Source organism: Urocitellus parryii, chromosome 2 (assembly GCF_045843805.1).
Source record: "Urocitellus parryii isolate mUroPar1 chromosome 2, mUroPar1.hap1, whole genome shotgun sequence".
Taxonomy (NCBI): domain Eukaryota; kingdom Metazoa; phylum Chordata; class Mammalia; order Rodentia; family Sciuridae; genus Urocitellus; species Urocitellus parryii.
The window spans coordinates 146,789,373-146,816,710 of record NC_135532.1 but is presented as its reverse complement, the minus strand read 5'-3'; the positions used below and the strand labels follow the sequence as shown (position 1 = coordinate 146,816,710).

Below are 27,338 nucleotides of genomic sequence, written 5' to 3'. Positions count from 1 at the left end.
TCTGGCTTCCCTAATTAAGTGAAGATATGTTTATATGAAAAATATCAAAAGTGGTTTTTACCTAAAATCCATGCAGTTTATTCTACAAATAACTAAATGTTGAAGAGAGATTTTTAAATCATAGAAGCAGTAGAAGAGAATGTTTTAAATTAGGTAAAAACTTGAAAATAATAGTATGTCACTCATTTTTGTGAATTAGAATTATTTATGCCATCCATCATGATTTCAAAAACTTAAGTGATATTGGGTCTTTCTAGAACAAAGGAAAATTAAGACTGTCCTAAGGATGAACTAACTATAAATATGGGAAAACATAGAAAGGTTAATATTAGTGTGGCTTTTTATATAAGCTCATATTTAACTCATGAAAATAAGGGTACCTATCTTCAAAATAATAATGCCCAATATAAATCTTAATTGGATAATTGAAAATGAAAAATGATAATCCCTATGTCCTTAAAGTTTCTTTATATTAATGCTTATTTGGCGATAAAGATAGTTCTCCCTTCAGTAGGGTTCATAAGATAGAGACTCTGAGATCAACCAAATAGGAATCCTTAGGATAGTCATCATTATGTTCTGAAGAACACTCTAAAGCCACATATCAGTTGTTCTGACTTATTGAGTTGATAATAGTATAATGAGTTATGAAAAATTAAATATAATCAGAAGATACAAATGATAGAGAAATATGGATAAAGACAGTGTTTTACCTGAGAGAAAATTTTCATTAATTCCAATACTTTTATAACTCCTGGGAAAATTTTTGTGTTAATTTGTATTTTATTTGCTAATAAAAGTTGAAATCTTGGGGCTGAGGAAGTAACTCAGAAAGCCCACCTAGAATGTTTAAGATCCTATGTTCAGTACACAGCACTGGGGGGGGGGGGAAGTAAAAATCATATCTTCGTATTATATTTAAGAGCTAACTTTCATTCTACTCTGTAAGATTATATTTCTTTAATGTCTTAGTTATTCTTAAGGAGGAACTGGTTCTGTCTAAGGGTAGAGGAATTCATTGAGATTTTTCTCTTAAACAGATAAAAAATTCCTTTAAGGGGCTGGGGCTGTAGCTCAGTGGTAGAGTGTTTGCCTAGCACAGGTGAGGCACTGGGTTCGATCCTCAGCACCACATAAAAAGAAAGAGAGAAAGAAAGAAAGAGAGAAAGAGAGAAAGAAAGAAAGAGAGAAAGAAAGAAAGAGAGAAAGAGAGAAAGAAAGAAAGAAAAAATTCCTTTAATTATGTAGAGATTTGGTAGTCTAATAGGCCTGGACATTCATGCAAGAGCTTTCCTTTGTTTTGTTTAGAAGGAAACTTTGCTTTCAGTGGGAAAGTACAAAAATAAAATAAGCTAGAAATAACTAGATACCATTAACTTTCACAAACTTTGTACTTGCTAAGTTATTTTTTAAAAGGTGAAGTTTATTATTTAGTAGTTCTTTGCTGCCCTTAGTAATTGTAAAGCTTTCTTTTAAGTTTTTGTTTTCTTTTTTAATATAGTAATTTTGAATCAACACTGATAAGCTAAGGATAAACTTTCAGATATATTCTAGGTTCTCTAAAAAGCGAGTGCCAGACACACAAAACATTTGAATTAAAAGCAAAGAATGCAAGTGCTTCACTTATGTTATAAATAATCTCATAATCATTTCACTTAAGTTGAATCTGTTAGTCAGAAAAAGAGAATTAGTTAAAACTACATCTTATGACCTACATATTCTGAACATTTTGATCTGTTTTCCCATAAAACTTGCATATGGTGTCACATCCCCTTATAACAAGAAAAAATTAAATTTTGTCCTAAGAAATTTTTGACAAACATGACTTTTTACAAGAGTAAGATATTTACTTTGATGCAATGTAAGATTTTTTCCCTTTATTTCACTTAGTAGTATGTTAATTTTAGTTGTAAGTAATCATCTCTTCCCTTTCTCATGGATCACATTTGAAAGGATTTTATGCAACTATTAAAGTTCACACTTATTGTTAAATTTACTAGGGCCAATAATAGCTTTGGGAAGAGTTTAGTTACAGAATTGTTTTTGAATAAAGAATGATGTTTTCTAACTGACAACACCTTTGAGATAGTGGGTCTACATATGAATTGAAAGATTTGTGACTGGACAATATCAATTTATGACTCTTGATGAGGAACAACTGTTGAAAAGAGAGACTCTATTAGAGAAACATTTCTTTCTGAAGGGGATTACAAATCCAATTCACAATAGACCAATTTTTGTTTTGTTCTGTGGAAAAATCTAACCCCAAGTGATATGACAACCATACAAACTGCAAATAGGCTCTCACCTCTAAATTTTAAGCTTATGAGTTAATTCAAGGCAAACAGTATATTCAAATTCATTTTTGCATAAAATTTTATGCATATAGGAGACATTTAATACATATTTGTAAATTGAACTAAAAACACTTTATACTGCCTTTGCTTAGCATTATAAAAATTTGAAAAAAATTGAAAATGTTGATCATAAAATAAAAAGCGCTTCACTTATATTATAAATAATCTCATAATAATTTCACTTAATAAATGACTATAGTGCTGGATATTCTGAGGGAACAACATTATTAATTTTACCTTTTGGAGGTTTCATATAAAAAGCATATAAACTTTTCCATTAAGTGTGAAACATGAGTTTCTTGTATTTTGTGAAATTTGAGCTTGGAAAATTTAAGATGATCATACTAAAAGAAGTATGACACACCTGCTTCAAATCTTTTTTGTATTTTTTTTTTCGGTGGTGCTGGGGATTGAACCCAAGGCCTTCTGTATGGGAGGCAAACACTCTACCAACTGAGCTATATCCCTAGCCCCTAAATATCTTTTCTATATAAAGACATAGACACCACCTGTGAGTTAATAATCAGAGCTCCTGATTTGTAAAATATTAATTTCTTTTTGTGGTTACTAGGGATTGAACCCAGGGCCTTTCACTTGCTAGGCAAATGTTCCATTACTGAACTATACCCCAGCCTCTAATTTGTTTTTAAATTAATATTAAACTTCCTTAGCAAAAGCTACAGAAAAGGAACATCATAATTCAATTCAAAATTACTTCCCAGCATACTTAATTTTCAGTTAAGGCAATGCCAGAACCCATACCCTCTGTGAATACAAGTGTTCCCCTTTGTGTGATAAGATCTAACATATTAAAAGCATAATTTTTGCAACCTTTCCTAATCTTCATCCTTTTCTAAGGCGATCTATAAGACCTTTTTAGATTTTCTGTGACTCTGATTCTGATAAGGATCCAAGATGTAGTGATAGAAGTGGAGAATGGATGAGACAAGATGAGGCAATTAAAAAGAAGAAAGAGCGCTGAAAAATAGTGTTATATAACTTAATAAATGAATAGAAAAATTATAGTATGGATGAAAATTTTAAGAAATTTAACTGACTGCTTTTTAGAGCAGAAATGTAATATAGAAAGTTATCAAAACAGATTTTTAGGAAATGTGTTTGGATGATATGTAATGTAATTTATTTTCCACTATCACTTTTTTAATGACCTTCTGTAAAGACTTTGCTATTTAAGAACTGGATCTGGATTTGTTTTTTTATTCGTGGACTGAGATCAGCATTAAATTTATAACTGGAAGCTGCTTTATTCAGATTATAGCTTAATAGATTTTTAAGGATTAATGCATCGTGAAATAAGTCTTTTTTGTTATGGCATGCATAACTTATTTATTGATAGTTATTATATAACTCTGAAAATCTACTGAAATTCTGGATTCCCATTAGGCAGAAATTTATAATTTCTGATTGCATGTTTTCATAAATACCATTTTTAAACCTTTATTTTATTGATTTGTTTTTTTATGTGGTACTGAGGATCAAACCCAGGGCCTCATCCTTGCTAGGCAAGCACACTACCACGTAGCTACAACCCTAGCCCTTCTGATTGCATTTTTAGTTTAATTATTTAAATGCCTCATCTACCTACTTGATTGTACATTATTTTTACATTTTTCCCAAACATGTCTTATACCATGAGATAATAATTTGACTATAGATTGAAAATTGACTACCCAGAAAATAAAATACAAATGGTTTCTTCAACTTTCTGACTTTCAAAATTTAAAAACTCCTTCAATACACAGACTAGAAAATTTTGTAAAGGCAGGTACATGAATTTTTATGCATGTTTTAGTTATCAAAAATTATTCTTGAAGACTTGTGATTTATGGAAGTTACTCATTTACTTTTATAAAGTCTATACTTATGCATATTAAGGAAGTTTAATTATTGAATATGTGCACCAGTCAAATGAAATGTTTCATGTAAAATTTCCAAATGATTTGGCATTTTAATTGTAGTTATTACTGAATATTATAATATCCCTGGGATTGTGTGTTTCATGATTGGTAGGTAGTAAAGAAAAAGTATCCTTATATTTTAATGCTGCTGTTTAATTTTACATATATATATATTTCAACCTTACTGTATGATGAAGTTCAAAATTATACTTAAGATTATCACATTTATAGATCTTTAGCACATTTATAGTTCTGTAAAGTGAAATTTGAAAGAGAATATTGGTTGAGAGACGAAATAACAAAGGAATTTTCCAATACTGTAACAAATTGTTAGCAAAGAAAAAAAAAAGAAAAGCATCATCAGACCTTTTAAAGACAAATATTCTTAACAGAGATCTTTAATCTTTCAATTACTTAATATCCATCCCATATAAATTTAAATACTTTAATAGAATTTATTTCATCAAGGTATACAGATGCTGCTGACAGAGTCATATGGAAGACCATATTATTCTATCTCTTATTTTCCTAAATACCTTTTTTGTTGTATTATAAAAATAAATATATATGATTAATAAATTTCATCTGTTTACTTCTGTTCTTATTTAATATATACTTGAAGACAGATAAATATGGAAACTTTATATTTTCTCTAAATTTATCCAGATCTGTGTAAATGTATCAAGCACACTGCAGATAGTCTATGAGTAATACAGGACCATGCAGGTTGACAGCTGAAAAATATGGCTAGCTATTTCTGACACTTAAAAAGTGATGGATTACTCATTTTTTCTTTTTTTAAAGTATACTTATAGAATACTCTAAAGACTTTATTCTAGCTTTCTGCATTTTTGTTTTTCAGAATGAGAAAAATTAAGCTGTTCTAGGCAAAAATAAGGAAATAATTCAGCAAAAGAAAATATGTAAAAGGTTCTAGTATAATGGGATAATCCATAAAATCTTAAAATAAGAGAAAAAAGAAACAGTGAGCTTCCTTAAATACAAGGCACACTACTATGATTAAAAAATGTACTTTAAGTCGGAATTTGAGAATGTGGGTAGGGAATCTTATCTTTGAAATAAAATAAAAACCAATCTATTTAATCATCATATTTAGACAATCTGCTTTGTATTTTTTTTTACCTTACCACATTCTCCTTACTCTTTCACCTAGCATGTTAGTCATTTTTTATAGGTTTACAGGAAGCAGCTGACATTATAATTGAATTTGTACTTAAAAAGCATTATTTTGATAAACTGACTCAGCCTAACTCACTGAAAAAATATATTTGCCTTTTTGTTGCAAGCCCCTCAGAAGATTGTGACAAGACACCTTAGCGGTGCTCACATTTTTATGTGAACTATTATGGACACAGTTTGACACACAATATATATGCTCAGTAAAATCTATTTAAATCCAGTTTGCAGTATTCATACTTATTTCTTAGAAGGCCTTGAAAATAGCTCAGCATGTTAATGTAACTATTTTTGTGAACAGACATAAAAATTCTTAAAATTGCAAAATGCACCATTAGCAGTCAGCTGGATACATTTATTTTGTTAGGTTACCACATAGCTATCATAAAATTCTGTTTTAATTAATCATTTCATATTAAATCTAAGGCTATAATCTTATATTCTTTATTCAAACCAATTCTGAAAACAACCACTTTTCTCAGTGCTGTGATGATGAGCTAAGGAACAGTCATGGGTTTATTCCATCCTTCACTCTATGAAAGCTATTAGAGCAATGGACTCACTCTTGATCTTTCTAGGGATCATCTTCAAAACATAGTAGAGAAATACACAATAGTAAAAAAATTAGAGGGGAAAAGCCTCTAAACTACCACCTACTATGAAATGTGTAGGACACTATAAAGTTAATTAAAAAAATATAGACAAACCCAGCCTTAGAAGATTTAAAAGCACAGTATTTTTCTCCCGCTCCCTCCCCAATACACCCTTCTCACCATAGTCACACCTGACAAGAATGCACTACATGGAATCATTGGTCATTTAGGCAAATCATTCTAATCACATCAGGCACCAACAGTTAAACTATTAAAAAATGAAGCAACAATACAACCCATAAAATTGAGTAAGGTTTTCTAAAAAATAAATATTAATGTCAATTTGGAAGTTACTAGATCACAAAATAGGAAATAAAAGTCAACTATTTCTTTCTCATCTACCATTAAACTCTACATACATCGTTAAGGATGCTACATCTGGACAGATTCCTTTAAGTCCATGAACACTTCCCAAATACTTCTATACAAAGTTACACATCCATGCTGGGTTATTTATCATTGTGTAATGATAATCTGAAGTGGGCCAAGATTTTATTTGCAGGCTATTCAGAGAGGACCTATGTAGCATGAATTTAAAATCCAGGTTGGAAGCAGAAACATAAGGTGTGCAGCCATAGTCTGAACGGGAGACCGTGGTTTAGGAAGTAATGTTTGGAGAATCAGAAGAGAGAGTAGTAGAGAGGACATTTTCCTTTTAGAAATGCTGAGGCACAAAACACAGGTGCTTGTAGTACTTTCATACATGAAATCCTTTCTCCTGTATGTGCATCATATGTAAACGTAAAGTCTGTATGCTGCTGACTATTCGTCTCTGGTGTCCAATGAGTATGACTCCAATTCTCCTAATGTCACTGAGAGAGAGAGAAAAAGAGAGGGAGAAGAAAGAGAAGGAGAAGGGGTGGGGGGTTGGAGACCAAGAAAGGAAGAAAAAGAGAGATAAAAAGAGAAAATGAACAATTTACATTTTATAAAAATGAGAAAGAGAAGTAAAGAAAATGTATGCTTAGATACATTAGATATACAACAGGTCACACTTGCCAAACATTGTGTAGTTTAATTGTTACAGAAATATAAATCATCAGTGAGAGTTTGTTATTTTTTTCTTCTATCTGGTCACACAGAATGTATAATAAGTTAATCTCAAGCTTAATGATACAGGAAAAATTTCATATCTAGGTACCTATGTAATGTTCAGATATTTTGTAGGCTGAAGGCTATATATGATTTAGATAGTTATATAAATTTGCAACTGTAGTAGCAAAATGATCAATATGCAAGGCAGAAGGTATACTGTGGATTCCATTTGAGTTCTTGATTTCTCAATAATCTGAAAAAAATGCCATTAGGTTGAACTATGAAATTGTTATTACTATTTTAAAACAATGGCTCGATATAATTGTTTTAATATCTAGTTAAGAAAAAACTCACACGTTCAGCATTTATATTGCATATAGGTAAAAAATGATCTTTGAGACAATGGAAAATGTCTGGCCATTGTAATAAACAAGAGGAGCCCTGGAGTGACATGATAAAATTGTATTTATTTGACAAAGGTAATAGTAGTTATAGATTATTTAAGAAGAAAATATGAAGAATAAATAAGGTAAAACTACATTTACATGTAGTTTGTGTGTACTACTCTTGTTCACATTATAGATGTGAACAAAAGTAGTACACATTTTAGAAAGTATTTAAAACATTTTTAAAAGCTATTTGATCCTTTCTAAAAATAATGGTTAAAAATGTAATGTCTAACTTCAACTAGAACAACAGAGATGGTAGAAATGACATATTTAAGGGCTGGGGTTGTGGCTCAGCGGTAGAGCACTCGCCTAACACAAGAGACGTCCTGGGTTTGATCCTCAGCACCACATAAAAATAAAACAAAGATATTGTGACCATCTACATCTAAAAAATAAAATATTAAAGAAGAAATGACATATTAACCTTAGAAAAGGTGTTATTGATATAGCATTTAAATTTATAATTCCCTAAATAGGACATCTAATTACAGTAATAACCCTAGTACCACTTACTCAATGCTCATTCTTGAAATCAGGTCAAATGTTGTAAACCCTGCTGCCATGAAGTTATTCTTATATTGCCCCATCTTTATAGAATCCAGCCAGTCACCGACTGTGACAAACAAAGGATATTCAGAAACTTCACCAGGAGACTCTGGCATTCTATGGGGAAAACAAAACAAAACAAAACAAAACAAAACAAAAAACATAGGCACCAGACAAAAAGTCAGATAAAGGTTTTCTTTTTCCTTTTACAATATTGTTAACATCTAGTATTTTTATCCTCCAATTTTCTGTTATGCAAATCAATAATAAAAACCCCATTTGTTGATCAAATCAATCTTTCGTCTTTTTTCTGCTTTTTGCCACACTTGGGTCTTATATTTGATAGATTTTGAAGACATTAACATCTTCTATCTTTTGTTTTTTTTACTTTTTCTCTTGCATAAAGCTGTGTTTTAAAACTTGAGGAATAACCTGCTCCCTATCCCCACCAAGAAAGAAAGTAGTTACCATTTTTGATCTGCCACTGAATCCATGTGCTTTTATCTTTTCCACATTTGTTGGTATAGTTCTACTTTCATGGTGAATTCTTCTATGGTAAATTCATTGATCAAGTATCCACTTATTCGATTTTAAACATTCAATAGGAATTATTACTTATTAAATAGTAATCACTGCTAGACATGGTGGCTCATGCCTGTAATCCCAGCTTCTCTGGAATCTTAGGCAGAAGGCTTGCAAGTTCAAAGTCAGCCTCAGCAATTTAGTGAGACCCTAAGCAATTCAGCGAGGCCCTATCTCAAAATATAAAAGGGCCGAGGATGTTGCTCAGTGGCTAAGCAACAATGAGTTCAATCCCTGGTACCAAAAATAAAAAAAAAAAGTAATTTGCTGCTGTCATAGAACTTGGTTTTGTGAATAAGATTTACATACATTTAAGCATATGGTTTTGTAGCCCAAAGCAAGATAGTATTAAGGCACAAAACAAAACAAAATCAATGTAAAGTTTAATTAATAAGAAAAAGGAATGCAGCATTGGTGGATCATAAAGGCAATGTTATAGCAATCTTTGGTTTCTAAAATCTGAGGCAAAGGCAATTTAGTTGGGGATATTTTGTAATCTTAGCATAAAATAATAGAAAAGTATTATTTTGGAAAAGCTAGGGTAGACAGGTATGTATAAACTCAGAGGGAATAAAATGAAGCTAATCTTAGAAATTATAGGAAAAAGAACTCAAAGTTGTGTATTTAAGCCATTCTTATGATCAACTATATTTTTCTGCTTCTAGAAATACATGGAAATTAATGTAAAAAAACATTTTACATGTTTTTAAAAATATTTGGTTGTAAAAGTGATTTTATAGTAATTGATGCATTATTAACCCTATAGGACAATAAATGTATCATTTAAAAATTCTTGGATTAGGACTTATATTATCTAGTAAAGCAGTAAGAATCTTTTAGTGTTTAGTGTTTGAGTCAAATTAGTGTTTTCTAAATAATGAAAATGTTATTAGAAATCAATCACTGAATTACTTGAATTAGAACAGTGAAGGCTAGTCCAATTTTTAAAAAAACTATAAAGAATGAAAGAATGCATGCAGACTTAACTAGAATTATAATTTTAAACACTCATATTTGAAATATTTTAACATGTTTTTAACATCCATATTTTAATTATTTAACCTATAATTAGAAACTTCTAGTACCTTAAAAAACACATGATTAAACCACATGAAGTAAGAATTCCACTGTGAAGCAGAGGGCATATATAAAATATATAACTGTATTGTTCTGTTAAAATATATGGGAGTGGGAGTTAGGTTCTAAGATTAATGCTGAAGGTGAAAATTGAAATTCCCTAACACACACACACACACACACACACACACACACACATTCTAAGATTAATGGTAAAGGTGAAAGCTGAAATTCCCTAACACATTCACACACACAAATCATTTAAGTTACCCTTAAAGAACTGAATCTTTTAGAAAGACAAGTTGTGCATGGTTTCAATTCCCAAAGACTCTGAAAAGTACGCCCTTGAAATTCAGGAGAGCCCTTAATAAAGGCCTAGAATTAATTTTATTTTTGTATTCCTTGTTCATTGACATCCTTTTTTAAGACTGAGGTTTAGTTGAAAATATAGAGTTGGCAGTGAACAAGGATGATGGGGAAGTACAGGGGGTTTTGCTCTTTACATAATTGGAATGTGAATAAGGTAAGTGTGTGTATCCTGAGAGTACACTGTATTCTATGTTGAGTCTGGTTATCCTTACCAGCACTGCCATCTTTTTTTTTTTTAAGCACTACTCAATTATATTATCACATTTATTATTTTGGAGACTAAGTCATATTCTTCTATACTACAAAAATGTTATTGACTATGGGTTGTTTCATTCTAGTTAATATCAGAATGACTCTTAATTTGACCCGAAATAAGAATCAGTTATGTATAAAAGTTGAATAGCTATCACAAATACTTAAATTGTTCCTCTGTTTCTTAAAATTTTCCTAGAGGTGTTCATGTTAATAAATAATATCAAATAAAACTTCATGTATGAAATACTAAATGATAAAGCTCTTCATGGCAAAATTAGTTATATAAGTTCTTTAACCACAGCATTTCTTGGTGTTAGACTCTAATGTGCATTTTAAATATGTAAGAGAATTTTGTATAGCTTATATATTCATTTCTTAAATTAGATAACTAGTTTCTATGGAATATACTTCAGGAAATAACTGCTGTACTTTATTGACTGAGATTAAATATCAAAATGACTAGGGTACATTTATTAATTATTAATAAAAATAAAATCACATGATAGAAAATTGAATGTCCTTTTATAAAATAAGATGGCTCTCTTGTGTTTAATTTCTTGTCAAATAAGTTTGTTAAAACTAAATTAAATAAAAGGTGGTGGTAATCTCATGAAAATGGAAGGTGGACTAGTAGAATAGAGGAAAGGAACCAGGGGCAGGGAGGAAGGGAGGGAAAGGAGAAATACTAGGAGAATGATATTGGCCAAATTAGATTGTGCACATATTCAAATATTTAACAACAAATCCCACCATTATGTATAATTATCATGCACCAATAAAAAAATGAAAAAATGTGAGCAAAATTAAAAGACTGTGTTTAAGCAACTTTGCTTTCATATTCCCATGCTGTTCTTGATGCACACACACAAGTCAGATGACTTTCACTCTCCTGAGATAATGCTGGAGTAACTCTTGAGCCATCACAATTTCCTTTAACTGGTGAGTAGAAATGTAATTTGCTAATTTTATGTCTTTAATACAGAAATGGAATGAAAGGACATTCTGTAAACTAAATGACTGAAATGGCCTATTTCCCTGTTGAAAAGCATCCACTATTAGCTCCCAGAATGCTTCAGTATAATAATTCCTTTTCTTTCCACACATCTTTAGTAACCTAGTTACTCTTTGGCCTTTATACGACTGCACTGGCAGTTGATTTAGTAAGGTCAGGATCCCCTCATTGTTCACAGCCACTGTGCAATAACTTTTCTTTCACCTTATCTTATAATGAAGTTGAAAAATGCTCCTATTTTCTGGCTTCAAGGGCTGGGTACCATTAGCCTCACGCGAATTCTCTGGAACATTAACTAATAAACAATAAATGCCCTTTCTTATCAAACATGTACAATGATAAATTCAGTCTGCTGTTTGCTGAACACATAGAAATTTCTGTTATTTGGTGATTAGTGGGTACTGTCCATCTGAGAAATGTCTTTACAGCAAAACCAGATGCTCACATTTTTAAAAAGTTCGTATTATAAAACGGAAGGTGGAAGATCTGCTATTTTTCTCAGAAAAATGAGGAGGGGCTAGAATTAGTAAATTTCAGGTATAAATTATGGTCATTTATAGAAAATGGCTGGAGTTTAGGTATAACAGGTAATCTTATAGTTGAAGAAGCAGTAAGTGTATACCTGATTCTTCTAAATATGTGTGTATAAATGAATATCTCTGATAGAGCAAAGATGTTCCTATTCTAATGAGTCCCTTGAATTCACAATAGTAACTAGTTTTTTAGTTTAGAAGATGCTTACATAGATTATTAGTAGATATCAACACTGTCCTTATAGAGCAAAAATATTTTTATCCTCAAAAGTATTTCATGTTTTACACTTAAATATGATCTAGTAATAAATCTATTTAAATGATTCAATAAAAATTACATTTTCAAAAACACTATTGCAAGTAAAATTCTGTTTTAATATGAAATGATCACATACTTAAAGGGTTTTCTTCCCTTTTATTCTAGCATAAATTCTTTTTTCCTTGCTCTTATATTTATATACTGTTAGCAGAACTGTACTGATAGTCTATCCTATTTTATATTGCCTTTATTTTGCAAATTTTATGGATATTTTTCATATTTCCATAGTCTTCATACTTAAATGAATATGTTATATTCTATATATTTATGCTTAATAATTTTTAATTCCCTAAAATTAGACTCAGATTGCTAACAATATTCTTTTAATATAGATGATCATGTAGTCTTAGAGCATGTATCTTTTTGCTTTAATTGAATTATTTCCCTTGGAAGAAATCCATAAGAAAGAAGAAAATTTTTAAAGAGTAAATTAAAACTCCCTGATGGTAGCAACCTTATCTCATATATTTTTCCTTTTTATATAGGCCCAGCACAACACTGAAAGAATTATAAGAGTTCATTAAATGAGGGATGATTTGTACTTGAGTTTTAAATTCTCTATAGAAATGTTTGATCCATGACATGATAGCTGATTCATGATGAATGATCTATTTTTATTTAATTCCATTATGAGAGCATCTGGAGGAATAAGTTCCTGTTGATGTAACTATCAAGCTATTAATGAATATACTGTTTAACTTATTCCTTACATTGTGGAAATGTTTATATATACTCATTTCCAGGTTTCAGTGGAGGAAGAGGCAGTACAGAGGGTGCCAGGTGTGTATTGTTAAGGGTTCATATGCAATTCTAACAAGACCTAGAATCAGAACAACATCTCTCCTATCCAGTGTCACTGCTTTTATATGAGTTTCTCATCTCATGACACAGAGACTACCGTCACACTACCTCTGAAGTCATTGAAGGCACAATTTACTTAATCAGATAAAAAATAAAACATTGCATTCAACTTGAACACAAGTTAAAATAATGAAATAATTTTGTTTTTTTAAATAAAAAAACTACAAAATCTCTAAAGCACTGAAATATGCCATTTATCTTATGGATGATGCTTGTGGGCATCATCTGTTGGTTCTCCAAGTCTTTTGTCATACTTACTTTTATTTTCAGTTTTTTACTTATTACCATTATTTATTGATACAATAATGCTGATAAGTAGTATAAAAAGTGAAGAAATGAAAATGAAAATTTCAAAGTAAATTTAATTATTATAGATTTTTTGAACATCTTGAGGGATAGATGTAAACAGGCATAAACATTTTTTAAAATTTTCTCATAAGATGAGCAGAGTACCTATCATGTGCTCCCTAGAGTCAGATTAACAGATCACTGAACCTCAAATTTTATTTTTGTGAGGATATGATCCAGAGTCAGAAAATAGATTTTATATTACATGCCAACTGCAATGCATTGGCAGTGCCCATCAAAATGTGGTCATGAAAAGGATAGGAGACAGCATGTGAGCTCAGTGGGAAGGAGTTTTCTGACGATTGCCAAAGCAAGAAAAAAGAAGCAAAATATATATTTGCCAACATCAGAAAAATTAAACCACAGAAATGCCTGAGGATATAATTCAGAACTATGTTCTTGCCATATTTTCCTCATCTCTATTTATTGTTGTAATTATTACTTTCTTTTTCAAATAATATTCTTTAAGTGGCTGGGCATTATAGGAGGATATTTGGAGAATATATGGACTATGTATTTGCTACTTATTCCCATAATGAGGGCATATACTCTTTGTATTTACTCAGTAAAACATAAAATAATTAGCTGTGCTACAGTAAGTTTCTTTTTGAAATTTTAATATAGTCCATCTATGAAGTAAAATAAATCCCAGAGAAAAGTCTAACTAGAAATATTTTAAAAATGTACCCTCTCTTTTTATCATCATATTTCTGAAATAGTATTATACTCGAAAACATCTCTCCATTTTGTGAGTTTCTCTAACTGTGTAGTGGAATGGAAAAGGGCTTTGGAGTTGGTGAATTTTGCTCCTGATATACTAGTTGGTTGCTGAACAGAAGATTTTACATCAAATTGTTGAAAATTATTGTGCCCCTTGGTGCACTATTAACTGAATGCAGGGAATTAGTATCATTCAGTCTTAGAGTGTTTCTCTAAAGCAAAGTTTCTTTTTTTTAATGTATTTTTTTTAGTTGTAGTTGGACACAATACCTTTATTTAATTTATTTATTTTCATGTGGTGCTGAGAATCAAACCCAGCATCTCTCACATGCTAGGTGAGTGCTCTATTGCTGAGCCACAAGCCCAGCCCCAAAGGTTCTTAATTATGGTATTGGTATGAGAATTTTGCTCTTGTCCTCATACACATATTACTTGGATGTTTGCAAGTTCAATGATAGATTTGTATATACTAAGAAAGGTGGTGATTGGAGTTCCTTAGAGCTAAAATTCTAGGATCCTATCTATTGCCCAGGGTAGGTAGTGAGAATATTCCTAAAGTGCCTTGGCCTGGGCAGGATATGATTTCTAAGGCGACTGACATTGTCTCTCTGGGTCACTTGAACATCTGTGGATGCCACTGTTGAACTGATGTTCAGGAAGTCAGAATCTGTAAAAATTCTTTGTCAGAGACAGGCTAGGAATGTGGAGCAGGACTGAAAGAAAGTGTTATTTATCTATCACATGGCAGCTCTGCTCAAAGGAGCATTGGCAAGCTAAATGAAGCCTAGGGTGCTCAACAGGCTTCAGTGCATGGAGGAACTGGGGTGAGAGTTAAGAGAATGTAGAAGGAATGAGTAGGAAAGGTGGCTGGGGTGGGGAGGTAAATACAGTTGGATAAAGGGACACCCTATGGTTACCAGGCCACTTTACCCTACTGAGTACAGATCCCCAGACAAGATCCTGGACTCTATAGGAGCAGGCTTACTTGGAGTTGGCAGCAGCTATAAGACTGATCCTGGGAGTTGGAGGGAGGGAGCAAATGATGTTTCAAAGTTTGAACACTGCTCCAGATGCCATTCTACACACAACCTTGACCTCAAGTTGTCCCCTTTCTCCAAGGGGCTGGGTACGACTTGACAGCTATACTTAATTCTTTGGAACACTATTATAAGTCATTATTGTAAAATGAATGAATGTGAGGGTACTTTGAAGTTAAATATATGGAAAAATAACTGCTTATATCAATGTTGTCATTTTGAAAATTAATTTTGTATGATTATTTAGATTTTAGGTTATACTTATTATATCACTGTATTCACTTATATATTCATATATTTTCTTGAGTAGGAGAGAAATGAAATATGTTGGGAACTGCACAGGGCTCTGAATATTCCTGTGGGAGAAACTTAGGTATAAGAATGTCAGCAGAGGAAGGGCAAGATCTGCTGCTTCAGATAGTGAATGCCTTTTCTGACCAAATATTTTTCTATTATGTACTCTGACTTAAAAGGAAAGATTTTGGTACAGAGTTTGTAAAATTTCTAATATGCTAATATAAAATTATTTAATTGTGAGCTTTTCTCATCCCCTTTTGTCACCTTAAATTCTTTTTCTCTTACTACTTTGTCAAGAGAAAGGATAAAATCTTCTTAGGTGAATTCCTGAGGGGGAAAAAAAGCAATTAGAGGGGAATAAAAACCATGGGGACCTAATGCATTAGTGAGTTGTATCAGCATATGTGTGAGAGAAATGTGGGAGTTTGGGGGCACTATAGAAAAGAAGAGTGCAGTAGAGTTTAGTAAGAGTCACTGTTAGGCTCCTTTACATGTTTGAGAGGCATATGAGGAGAAAGATTGAAATTCTACACTGTTATGTTTCCTTAGTCCAACATCACTCTGGGACAGATGTCTGGCACTGGGATGTGGTGGATGGAGAGTCCTGTCACATGAAGGGGTTTGTCACAGTTTTATAGCCATAAAACAAACCTTGAGTTCTTTAGCTAATATTGTTATCCTTTAATCTACTGCATCTCTTCCCCCTAAACAGTCACAGTTCTCTGGATCAGGGACAGGGTGGGTGGGTGGTAGTAATAATAAGGGGATGGCAAGGGGACACATTCCAGCTTTTGTTCAAATAAGATGCTGATAAGACTCAGACATGAAACCTTTAGAACTATGGTTCATTTTGTTTCTGAAAAAGTATATTAAGGGCAAAAGCAGTAGCACATATGTCTTTGTCAGAAACAAGGATAGCAAATCAGTCACAAAAAACTTCCATTTGGTCTCCCAGAGATTAGACTGTAGAATTGAATCAAGCTGCCAACCTTATATAAAGCACCTGACTTTTGGCCTACGTGTGACAGGGCTATCACAGAGTTTGCCAGTCACTGGCGCTTTGCACAGAAGATTCATGCACCTCACTAAATCATCAACCTCTGACCCTTAGATACAACCCTTCATCTTGGCTTGACCATTGGATCCTTTTTGCTTTTTGGCATTTTCTCAGATTCTTTCATTAATATATCTTCCAAATATGATAGTTACTCATAATCTTGAAAATGCAGACAAGCAACTGTCTTATCTACTTTTACTTTTCTTTCCAAAGAAGACTTTTACCTGCCTGTCTCTATATAGTCATATCATACTTAAACAGCTTTGTTGGCAGGCACTGACTGTAAAGTCTGTAAACTCTCTACCACAACATCAGGCCCAGATTAAATTATTTTAGCTTTAGAGATTCCAAAGTCATCTTCTATGAATGCAAACTCATTTCATGGTCCCTTTCTATTAGGACTTTTTCCTCAATATTCAAGCATGCCAAAGCCTCTTCAATAAAACATATGAAAATAGGAAACAAGATATATTTCCTCTACTTCTCTTTCTCTGGAGAAACATTTCTGGAAACACAAATTAGTACTGTGCATTGCTCTTCTCTCTGACTTCACATTCATTCCTCCTCTATTGCAAGATGTCTTCCACAACTTTATTGAAAATACTCTTGCAAAGGCTGCCTATGAACACCTGAATGCCTCACTGCCCAAACCAATGGACACACTTCACATTTTATTTTACTGAAACTTTGTGAAGCCTTGGACCTTATGCTCCTTGAAGCTCTCTCCTCTTCAGGCTTATGACACAACACCCTATATTTTCTTCATTACTTGTTTGACTCTTCTTTCTCACTCTCCTTGGGGTATACTTTTTCAGTTCTTAAGTCTTGGTGTGTTCTAGAGGATGGCCATTTTTTTCTTGTTGATTTGAATCCTTCATATTCTTTATTGGTTTTCTGAAGGACACTTAAAGCTTAAGATACAATCCACATGCTAATGATCTTCAAATCTACATCCCCAGTCCAGACCTTTTTACTTATAAAAAGAGACCCCACCTATAAATTTCACTACCTATTGGATATCTCCACTTAGATGTCCCACAGGCATGTCTGACATAGCATGCTGAAAATGATCTTATTTCTACTCCAAAATTTGTCTTTCTTCCTCTCTTAATGATTATACCATCCATTAGCTTGTCTAATAACGAAGCCTGATAAAGTTTCTTGATTCTTTTCTCTTTTCCTCCCTGCATATTCAATCAGTGACCAGGTCATATTGGTTTTCTTGCCTTATAGTAAATAAATTCTTTTATCTCCTGACCCCAAGTGTATTCCTGTTTCATAAGTTAGGTCCTGATCTCTTGTATCTTGGATTATTGAAAACATATAATCATATCTGATTCCAGTCTTGTTCCTTATTTTGCAATCAATCAAAATCAGCCCTAGGGTGATCTTTCTGAAATGCAAATGTGATCATGTCATTTTCTTGCTTTAAAAAAATCCTTCAATGGCTGTCCATTGCTTTAATGACAGAATCCCAAAGTGCCTTTCTCCCCATCCCCCACTCCTTTACTGCTCCCTGTGTTGGACCACTTTGGGGAAGATGGGCTAGAGTAATAGTTTAATCTCTAGCTATTTCATGCTTGGCTTCACTTTACTGAGACTGCCAATTAGTGATTTAGAGGTGAACTCTTATATGCTCACTGTGAACTGAAACCTGTTTCAAATAGTCCTTGAAGGGCCTTGGCCTTATTGTCACTAAAGCACTACACCGACTTGAACCTGTGACCTGAAGCTGAACGTCCGAATATCCTCTTGGCTATCCCCTGAGTCAGGGAAAAATGAACTTGGGAAATGCTATAGTTATTTCTAAGTCTAATTTATCCTAAAAGAAGAAATATATTTCCGACTTAATGATATTTTAAATGTAATATTTTCAGACATAGATGACAATCTTTTTTTCTTTGACTTTTCTCCTTCTTATAATTGCTTTTCAGAGAGAGGTGAATATATCTTCTCAACTCCACTGACTTTTATAAAATGGTGTATGAATGCCTTTATTTTCTTGTCTTGTAGTCTGTCCTTTTCTGGTTTTAGGAAGTTAACAACAGCTAGATGTGATCATATCACCTGGAAGCATTCTTGCTCCTGGCTGATTCACAAATTACCTGTCTTGCCTGCCATTTTAGATAGAGGGACATAGCACAGATTGGACAAGAAAATTAGAGGTGCTGCATGTACAAAAATTGTATTCATGAAGGTAAAGAGGGATCCATAAAGAAAGATCGATAAATATCAAAGGCCCACATGTAAAAAATATAAACTAATTCATAAAGTTGAAATAGAAAAGAGAAGGGGAAGCTACTTTTTTTCCTCATGAAAAAATTTCCATAGTTTCATTAATGCCAACACTTTGTTCAGCTGATAAATAAAATATAGCTTATACAAGACCGACAACTAGGTAGTCACCAGGGCAAACTCTTTCCCCTCTATCTACTATTCTTGTCTGTAGCCTAAAAGAAATTATGATTGTCAAGGGGGGAAAAAAACAACATTATGCATCTTACACAAGGATGTCTTCCACTAGGGTGTGAAGGGCACTGGGATTGCGGATCAGTTTGTCAAGGAAGCTGACAATGTCAGTAAATTTTGGTCTGTGGTTTCTCTCCTTCTGCCAGCAATGGAGCATCAGTTGGTGTAGAGATGCTGGGCAGCCCATAGGAGCTGGAAGTCTGTAACCTTCTTCAATGGACAGAATGACCTAAATGCAAACAAAAACAGATTATTCTCTTATTTTGGGGGATAATTATATATATGCTAAGTAACAATTACTTTATATGCAAGCAACAGGAGCCAAAATATTGGTGAGCTTGTGAATACACAGGAAAAATAGCAAAGTTCTGAACAAGAGCTGAAAATAGCCCCACAGTGCATGCTGACCACTATTAGAGAAAACAGGTTTTAAACATGCTGTGTTACTGGTGTACACAAGATAGCTAGATTTCACCACAACCTCAAGAAAGAGTTTTTTTGTGATTTTGCTGGAACATGAGAATGTCAGTGTGTGATCCATGCATTTTGTGCAAACTAAAGCAAACTAATGCAAACTATATGTGATGATCATTTCAGGTAAAATTTAAGTAAAATTCTGCTAAAGCGTGATTTCTGGAATCATTTTCTATCCTCTTTATAATAATATCAATGTATTTTCTTTTCTATCATTCCTTCTTTATCATGTATTTAATTTCTTCTCACTTTTAGCTTTCTCTCAAGTCTGACACTGACCTGACAATGAAGTCATCCTTTCATAATTTATAAGGTTGTTTAATCCTTGAAATGCTACCAATGGCCAGTCACCAATCAATAGGAACATTTAGCCCCAGCATGAAACAGAACTTCTGTGATGATACACATCTTCTCTCTGTCTGGTTGGTAGCAACCAGTCATGTGTGACCATTGAGTATTTGAAATCTAGTTACAAGGACTGAAGAACTGAATTTTTAATTTGAGCTAGTTTTAATTCACTAAAGTTTAAATTAAATGACTACCTTCTATGGAATAGCAGCTTTAGGGAAAAAAATACGCATAAGAAAGTAAAGTTAATTTTCCCGTTCCCCTCTCAACCTCTTATGTGTAATTTTGTATAACAATGAGGGTCTTCACCATTACCATGCAATTTCCCTTTTCACTCCCTTTCCCTCCCACCTAATGTATCTGTTTAATGTTGATCTTTTCTTCCTGCTCTTTCTCCCTGCTCTGTTCTTAGAAGAAGGTGGGAGGGGAGGGGAGGGGGGATAGTAGAGGATAGGAAAGGTAGCAGAATACAACACTTACTAATAGGGCATTATGTAAAATTGTGGATGTGTAACCGATGAGATTCTGCAATCTGTATTTGGGGTAAAACTGGGAGTTCATAACCAACTTGAATCTAATGTATGAAATATGATATGTCAAGAGCTTTGTAATGTTTTGAACAACGAATAAAAAAAAGAAAGTAAAGTGAAGAGTAACAACAGGATGACAATTTGTTAGTCTTGGTACTTAGAAAATCACACAAGATCAGGGAAGACACTAATCTGTTTCATATATGACCCACCTGGGAACTTCCTAAAAATGCAATAAAACTGATCCTAAATTCATGTTGCTTAGTTTTAGTAAAATGTTCAAATGCGTTTTGTGAACCTTTTTTTTTAAATATCATCTCTGGAGAAAAATAAAAGACAAAGGGTTTATTCTCCATATTTTTGGGGTGGCAATGAGGTAGGAAAGAAAAAATAAGAACAGGTGGAAAAAAGACAAAGAGGGAAAGAAAGAGGGACTATAGATTTAAATCTAAGAACCCTGCGAACATCCTCAGTTTCACCCATCCAGGCTTATTTTCCTGTAGGCCTGAATTCTTAAAAGATCCAGTAAATCTAAGAGCACTGTGAGTCCAGTTAATTAGTGCCTATGTACCTTATTAGATTATATAATGTATCCTTAGACTGATTAAAGGAAGCAGAGAGAGAAAGTGAGAGAGAAACACGGTATGGGTACACAGTCCAAGTGCTATGTATTAACTAGATAATGTCAAAGTGAAGATTCTGAGAAGAACCAGATGACCATGACTGCTCTCTGCACCACCATGAAAAGAATCCAGCTCATTAAGCTGACTCATCCCACCTATGGTTCAGGCTCAGCATTTCCTTTAAAAGTTAAGCCAGAGGCCCCCAAAGAACTTCTCTCTAATACCTATACCCCTCTCCCTTTGAGTGCTGTATCCTGTGCTATTATTACTTTCCTGAATAAATATCCTTGCTTTATTAAATAAAACTTGGCTTGTGCCTCTTCTGATATGTCCCCAAATTCCCTTCTGTGGGATAAGAACCTGGAAGGGTTAATTTGAGGTACCCTTTTCCTTCTGGGAGCCTCCTTAAACCTTATCTGGTGACAGAAAAACTGAGAATCAAACTAATATTTAAAGACAGGGACAGTTACACCTTACCACCACCCCATCCCAACACCCAAAATGCAAAAAATGTAAATGTTAATATCTTTAACAGAAGAATCCTACTGCAGCACCCTCTGCACATTTTCTGTAATTAAAAAGAAATATGGACTCTCCATTTTTGTTTATTTTTTAAATTGGCACCATTTGACATGACCCTAAAATATGTTATTCCTGAATTTATGTTACAGGTAGTTTGTAAAAAAAAAATGAAGCAGCAATGATATATGTTGGGGAATCCTTTAACCACTTTAGTATTAGGGAATCCCAATTAGTGTCTTTATGACCATAATCCTTTAAAATGTAAGGATATTTATATTTTTCTATTAATTTTATGTTCCATTATTAAACAAAATTTTTTTCTGAACTTTTTTTCTGGCTACTTTGGCTGTCAAGTAGGTTTGGATTTTAAGATAATTTATTACAAATTTTAGTAAAACAGGAGTGTATAAAATGCTTTTAATATATCATAATTACTGTGGGTAGCTTCAAAAAGTAATTAAGAAAAAATAGTATAGAATTACATTAGAGAATAACCTTGAATTCCCACCCTAGCAGAGCTTTATAGTCAATTTGCCCCAGTTTCCTAATTATAAGAACATGGAGTAAAATAGGTGGCAAGTGATATTATGAAAAAATGACAACTGTATTTATTGAATATTTCCCAGGGGTTAGGTTGTTCATGTATTTTTCTTTATTTACTGCTTAAAATTACTCAGTGTAGTAATTATTATTATCCCTATTTCATAAATCAAAAATTTAGACTCAGAGCAGTTAGGAAACTTGCCTAGATTCACAAAGTATGCAGCAGAACTGGAATTTGACCTTAGTTCCTTTTAAACTCAAAATTTCTCCTCTGGTCTTTCATCAGAGACGTTTTTCCATTTTCATGATGCAACATCTTCTGCTCTAATTTTATATCACTTAACTTAATCTGAACACTGATTACCATGTTACATTTCATGATAGCTTATGTTAAGTGGACTTCAAGGATTTTATAAATTTAAAATAAAAAACATATTTACTTCATAGTCTGTAAACTGTCATATTCAACCAAGAAGTCAGTTCTGAAAGCTTCTGAGTCTTATGTAAATTTGTATTACTGTAGCTATTATTTTGAATTGCTATTTCTCCATTTGCCTTTCCTCTAAGGCTATGTGCACTTGAAAGCAGAAATTATCCCTCTAGATTTTGTTTCCTCATCATTTAGTACAGTGTTGGACACAGTGATAAATGCTACTGACCTAAACTAAAGCAATTAGAAAAACTTTTTGGATTCATCTTGATAAAAGAACAGATTTTTAAAAATAAACTTGGAGTATCAAACCAGCCCAAATGGATTCAAAGCACAAGCACCATAGTATCTGTACTCATAACTTATATATTAATTTTAAAAGTAAGGTGAATTAAACAGCATTATCTAAAAATGCTATTCTAATGAACTAACTGTGATTTGCTTGGACAAGCCAGGAAGAATGGGGTGTTCAGGTTTGAAGTGTTCCCCAAAATTTCCTGTGTTAATGCAGCCATATTCAGAAGTGAAATGACTGGGTTGTGAGCTGTAACCTAAACAGTGCATCCTACTTTGAGTGGACAAACTGGGTGTTAATTGTAGCCTAGAATAAGTGGGTCACTGGCGGAGTGCCTTGGAAGGATTCATCTTCTCTGTGGTCCCTTCTCTTTGTCTTTGATTCTCCAGCTACCATAACATGAGCAGCTTTCTTCTGCCATACCCTTCTACCATGGTGCTCTTCCTCTCCTTGATCCCAGAGTGATGGAACTGGCCAACCATAAACTAAAACTCTGAAACCATGAGCCTAAATAAACATTTCCTCCTGTAAATTGTTCTTTTTGGGTATTTTTGTCACAGTGATAAAAAGCTAACATGCTGGAGACTTGCTCTTATCTAATAAACAGGAATTTTACTCAAACATCTTTTGACTGTAATCCCTTTCCTGCTGTCCAGAGGAGTCATTATTTTCCTCTGTTCCCATTTCTGGGAGTGAACTCTCATAAATAACTCCTATAAACAGTTGATATCCAAATCCAGATTACTTGGCCTCAAGCAGGTTGTTCATCCCTCTTGACAAAGTTGTTCTCAGGCTTTCTCTCTATGAAGAGTGTAAGAGGGTAGAGTCCCTTTCCTGGAGATTTACCATGAATATGTCCAACAGGGTGTCTGGTTCCAGCTTGCCTGTCTGTGGAGCAGTGGGAAGAACAGGGCACCCATGACTTTTCTTCTTGCTGATCTTTGACTTTAAGTTTTCTAAAATTTTTAACTCTTGACCTTATGAAATTTGTCTTGAACTCTGCCTCATGATCCCTCACATAAAGAGAAAACATATAGTGGAATAATTCCACAATGCTAGTTCTAAATAATATACCTGTATTTATTCTTTTAAACTTTATAATAAACCTGTTGGGCAAGTACAATTGTTATCCTCATTTTATGGACAAGAAACTTCATATTGAGGTTGAACTTACCTAAGGTCACATACGTAAAATCTCTAGCTTTAAGGCTAAAAAGCGACTCAAAAATATAAATTACACAATTGCTTAAAAAACCTTTCTAATGGGTTTTAAACTTATTTATCCAAAGATGTAGATATTACTCACTTAAAATAGTTGGCCATTATACATAAGAGATAACATAATGAGTAAGGTATATCTTCATCCTTAGGAGATTATATAATGTAGTTAAAGGAGGGCAAGGATTATGATACAGCAAATGCCACTCAGAACAGAATGGGAGCACTAGGGAGGGATGCTAACAGCCTAGGAAGACTTCTCAAGGAGGTGATCCAAGTCTTAAAGGAAGCCAGCAGTGTAAAGAAGGTGGGTTGAAGAGAGGAGATGTGATCTGGAATACAGTAGCAACATTTATAACTTTGAGAGCTTATTGTGTGCCACGTTCTGTACCAGGTGTTTTGATATAGTTTGGATCTTATTTGGGTCTTAAAATGTGTATTATATGGCTATATACATTTCATGTATGGTTATATACATTTTATAGCTAAGAAAACTGAAGTTCAAACTGATTAACAGATTGCATGAATATCACACAGCAAATAATTCTCTAAAGAATGACTTTGGTTGTCACCACAGTAGGCTTTGAATCATAGAAGTGGTGGACAAGGTCTCTCCTGGGTCTTTAACTGCATCCCTAATTCATTCCTTGCCAGTTAGATCTTGAGCCCTCCTTTCTGTGCTGCCATATTCTCTGGGCTTTCACTCTCACTCCTCTTCTTATGATTTCCATATCTGTAGCTCTAGCTCAGCTCTCTCTCCAGATTTCTATATTGGTCACCTGAGGGACATATAACTTCATAAAGGGGCCATGGATTATTTTATGCAAAATTGAACCTGTCTCTCCTTTGGGATGTGTGTCTTTTGCAAGGGTACCACCATTCTTCTCTCCAGTCATTGGCCAGGGAAACACCTGGGTCTCAGCCTTCCCTGTTGCTCAAAATTAAGTGATTCTGATTCTACCACCTTTGTATGTTTAAAGTGTGCTCCATTTAAAAAAAAATCTTCTTTCCATATAACTTATCTCCCCTTTTGATCAGGGCACATTCTCCTGGCCTCCTTCCCTGTTTTTCTCTCTGCTGTCATCAATCACAGTGCAGCTAAAGCAATCCTACTGAGGTGGGACTGTGATCATGCTCCTCCACATCCGCAATGCTGCACCATGATCCTGGCTCCCAGTCCTCACCTCTGGCTGCAACTTGTCCCACTTGATCCTTTGCTCTGGCCATTACAAAACACTTGTAGTTTCTTAGCTGGGTGAGCTGAGGTTCTGAAGGTTCTTTTTCCCATATGTTCCTGGCATCATGGAGTTCAATGCCTTGTCAAGTCAAACAATGGAGCTCACTTGTCACAAAGGGGACTGATGAGAGGTGTATTTTAAGAGTAGCTTGAGAACATCTAAATTAACCTTTATCTTCATACATATTTCTTTTGTGGAAAGTTTTGCTTTATAGGTACTTTCTGATTCCTTAATTAATAAATGACAGGGAGCAGCATATGGGGTGTTTTTGTCTAAAAGACTAATTGAGCTTTGTTGTTTTAGGAGATGAAGGGGTGATAATTAACTAAAGGAATTTTGCAACAGTTTGGTTTTATGATATTCATAGGCTGTCATCTTTTGGGAGAAGAGTTATATAAGGTTATACCCTTATTTTAAAATGTAAGAAAAAATTAAAATAAAGTGACTGCAATGATAATTTCCATGCAGAAATAGAAGGAATTAGATTTTGTCAGAAATTGTTATCTGAAACCTGGTTGGTTGTTCTAAATAGACTATACTGGTTCCTTGTCATCCACACTGAAATTTTTTAACAGCTGAGAATCAACATAAGGCTCAGTTGGGGCACGTCGCAGACTGCTCTGCTCTTGCTGAATCTGATGAGTTTTCCAATTGTGATGATAGTTTCTGAATCAAAGCAGGCAATGCACATCTTTTATTAAACCAGGCAAACAAAGATGAGACAGTCAATATTAAGATGCTGAGATATTCCTGAACTATACTATTGAACAGGACTGCTTGGACTGTTCAGGAGATCACATTTTTCCGACTACTAAATATCTACAAAAAAGCATATTCTGTTTAGTTATTCACATTCTCTTTCAAAAGAAGCTGTCTCAAAAATTTAGCATAGGCTGAAATGTATAGTAAATGGGAATGTGAAATGATGTTGTTTTATCTTCCCTCTAAATATTCATCATAGCTTTGTAGAGAAACTATAATTTCATATAGAAGTGAGTAGTGAGACAGGGCCCCAGTATGTATTTACTTTTTGTGATAGTGATTACTTACATAGATTAGGGTATTTAGATTTATAATATAACAACAATAAAAATGTATTCTCTGATGTTTAACATAGAGGTGTGTCTACATGGAACAAGAGGGAAAGAGAGAAGGAGGGAGGGAGGGTTACTAACGAAGAAGGGAGGAAGGAAGGAGCAAAGGAAGGAAAGAAGGAAGATCATAAATAATTACAAGTAACATTCATAGAAAGTTTAACCCACTTTCTCATTCAGCATTTTTCAACATAACAGAATTTAAAATTCATTTAAAAGCAATCAAGACTTAAATGAACTCAGTGTCCTGAAAAGAGGATAGAGTAATAGAAGAATAAGATGCAGAAAGAGAATTCATTTTCAGAGGCTAATTTATAACTTGTTATTTGGCATTAGATTTCCCTTTTAACTTTAGATGAAAATCTTCTGAAAACCTTACACTTTATTCAAAAACGCTTTTTATTGGAAATCACTAGGATGATGCCAAATCATACGTATGGAGGGTATGTAGGATCTTTACAAAATAAAAAAGTACCTGTTCCTTATTAGGTCACCATGCCTTGTACTGCTGAATGAGAGGACAAACGGGGGAACAGTAAAAGGTATAGGTTGTTGATGACATGATATATCATTTGGAAAATCTTTATCCCTAACAATTTGAAAGTCACACTTCTTGAAACTGAGATAACTAACACCTTCTACAGAACTTCCGTATGTAAGAGCATTAGTGAAGCAGTTGCCTGAATTCCACTGAAGTCCCAAGCTGTCACTAACAAGCTAGGTGTTGAGCAAGTTTCTGTCACCTCATTAATAAGGAGAAAAAGGAGTGGACTCTGCCTGCAATTGTACACCATTTTCTTAAACATTCTCTGGGGAAAAAGAAACATTTCTTCTCTGGTGCATCATTTTGATTTTATGACGATATTAGCCAACTCTAAATAATACATTTCCTGGGCCCACTAAAAATATTGACTAGCTATGGAAAAATAGT

General features: G+C 33.5%; 1 protein-coding gene across 1 annotated transcript in view; it reads right to left on the bottom strand.

The window, feature by feature from the left end:
• Positions 1–6,823: 6,823 nt before the first annotated feature.
• Positions 6,824–27,338, bottom strand: part of Epha6 (EPH receptor A6) — an 808,761-nt gene continuing 788,246 nt past the window's right edge. The window contains exons 16-18 of the mRNA XM_077794332.1: positions 19,128–19,321; positions 8,124–8,273; positions 6,824–6,938 (exon numbers count right to left, since the gene is read on the bottom strand). Coding sequence (XP_077650458.1) covers positions 6,824–6,938; positions 8,124–8,273; positions 19,128–19,321 — 459 coding nt within the window. The remainder of the gene's footprint in view (positions 6,939–8,123; positions 8,274–19,127; positions 19,322–27,338) is intronic.